Raw genomic sequence first — 1799 nt, forward strand, 5'->3', positions numbered from 1 at the left:
ACAGAATCGGAAAGCAAGAGTGATAACAAAATGCAGCTTGATTTCAAGTATGAAAAAGATAAGTTTCGAACTTACCTTTATTTTCCTCAGTTGGTTTCCTTTTGATGCCTATAATTGTTGACTTAGTAATTTTCTTCATTGTACTGTGTATTGTGTGTACTTGCAAAAGTAGATGTCAATTCTCTCTTTGGCTGATTGTCATGGCATAGGATAACATCAACGGGAATTGCTTCCGTTGAAATTGAAGGCAATCTTGGATCTGACGGTGTAAGTGACATTCTAGGAATTAATTCTCTTGTTCCTGCATTTGTCCGCACATGATCTTGGCTTCCAACACGTGATCAGCTAACCTAGTAACAATCAACCTTGTATCGTTGCATAATCCTAGTGTGTGATCAATATTTCTCAAGAACATAACAGGTGACCCAACTTTCAATGTCAAAGCATGATTTGGTACTCCAGAACATCTCAGGTCATTCAAGAATTCGGGAGTGTGCAAATCTGCTAACATATCAACATTTGAATCTGACTTACAAACGGAATCACAACTCAAGTAAGTCCTACCCTCAGCCGGATTATGATCATTCATGTATTGGTTAGTGCTATCTACCACATCCAATGATGGAGCCAAAATAGCACTATCATTAAGATATGACAGATCACCAATCCCCAGTCTAAAATGAGGGAACGGTCATCATCGCACTTCAGCAATAAATATTCTGGAACTGTAATATCTGACTCACCATCACTTGAATTACCAATAGTTATGTCACCTATATTAGCTATCCATTTTGCAAACTCCTCAATCTCTTTACCCTCGATTTGTGATTGTACACTTCTTAGACGTAGATTATTAGTTAGCCTAAATACTTTCCAGGATTTCCAAAGATATGAGGAACTACTAATGCTCGCCCGAACAATATCCTGTCTTGTACCCTTTGGAATTACTGGTAGAATCTGCCTGAAATTGCCACAAAAAACAACTGTTTTACCACCAAATGTCATTTCATAACTACTTGGATTTTTGAAGCGCAACAAATCCCTCATAGTTCGGTATAGGGCTTCAAAACAAAATTTGTGCATCATTGGGGATTCATCCCATATTATCTACTTGCTTTGAACAATAAGCTCTGCTAATGGACTGCCGTGACTTATGTTGCAAGTGGAATCTTCATTAACAGATATCGGTATGACAAACCGAGAATGTGCAGTTCTTCCACCTGGTAATAAAAGCGAAGCTATGCCGCTAGATGCAACATTTAACACTATTTCCCTCTTAGACCTTAAAGCGGAGGACAATGCTCGCCACAAAAACGTCTTACCAGTCCCTCCATAACCATAAACGAAGAATAACCCGCCAGCTTTGCGATCAATATCTGTTAACACCTCATTGTATATGAAATTTTGCTCTTCTGTTAACTGCCTTACCAATTCCTGGTTCTCTTTCTCCTGATCCACACAGTCGTATGATAATTCTTCTTGTATAAGCCTGTTTGATATAACATTAAACGCCTCAAAATTGACCGTTGGCATTTCAGGAAAGTCGTTCAAACTCTTACCATGAATTGATAACAGCTTTTCAATCTCCACCAAATAAAATTTAGTATGCGTTTATAAAAAAATAATTTTAAACTAAATAAATATACATACATACATACATACATACACACACACACACACACACACACACACACACACACACACACACACACACATATATATATATATATATATATATATATATATATATATATATATATATATATATATATATGCAAGTACCAAACTTAACAAATTTC

At 36.4% G+C, this 1799-nt stretch overlaps 1 protein-coding gene across 1 annotated transcript; it reads right to left on the reverse strand.

The window, feature by feature from the left end:
• Nucleotides 1–286: 286 nt before the first annotated feature.
• On the reverse strand, nt 287–1533 carry LOC109147127. The gene is made up of 3 exons (XM_019294770.1): nt 1112–1533; nt 744–961; nt 287–606 (listed from the first exon to the last, which is right to left on the reverse strand). The coding sequence occupies exons 1-3, from the start codon at nt 1531–1533 to the stop codon at nt 287–289; spliced, it is 960 nt and encodes a 319-aa protein (XP_019150315.1).
• Between the last annotated feature and the right edge of the window lie 266 nt (nt 1534–1799).

The sequence above is a fragment of the Ipomoea nil genome, unplaced genomic scaffold (assembly GCF_001879475.1).
Source record: "Ipomoea nil cultivar Tokyo-kokei standard unplaced genomic scaffold, Asagao_1.1 scaffold1977, whole genome shotgun sequence".
In the NCBI taxonomy this organism is placed as follows: domain Eukaryota; kingdom Viridiplantae; phylum Streptophyta; class Magnoliopsida; order Solanales; family Convolvulaceae; genus Ipomoea; species Ipomoea nil.

What these genes read in the sequence shown, in the direction of transcription:
- LOC109147127 (XM_019294770.1), bottom strand. Translation starts at nt 1,533, where the DNA reads ATGCCAACGGTCAATTTTGAGGCGTTTAATGTTATATCAAACAGGCTT. An exon ending in GAGCTTATTGTTCAAAGCAA is followed by an intron (nt 962 to 1,111) that starts GTAGATAATATG and finishes TGGCAATTTCAG; the next exon opens with GCAGATTCTACCAGTAATTC. An exon ending in TATTGGTAATTCAAGTGATG is followed by an intron (nt 607 to 743) that starts GTGAGTCAGATA and finishes TGGATGTGGTAG; the next exon opens with ATAGCACTAACCAATACATG.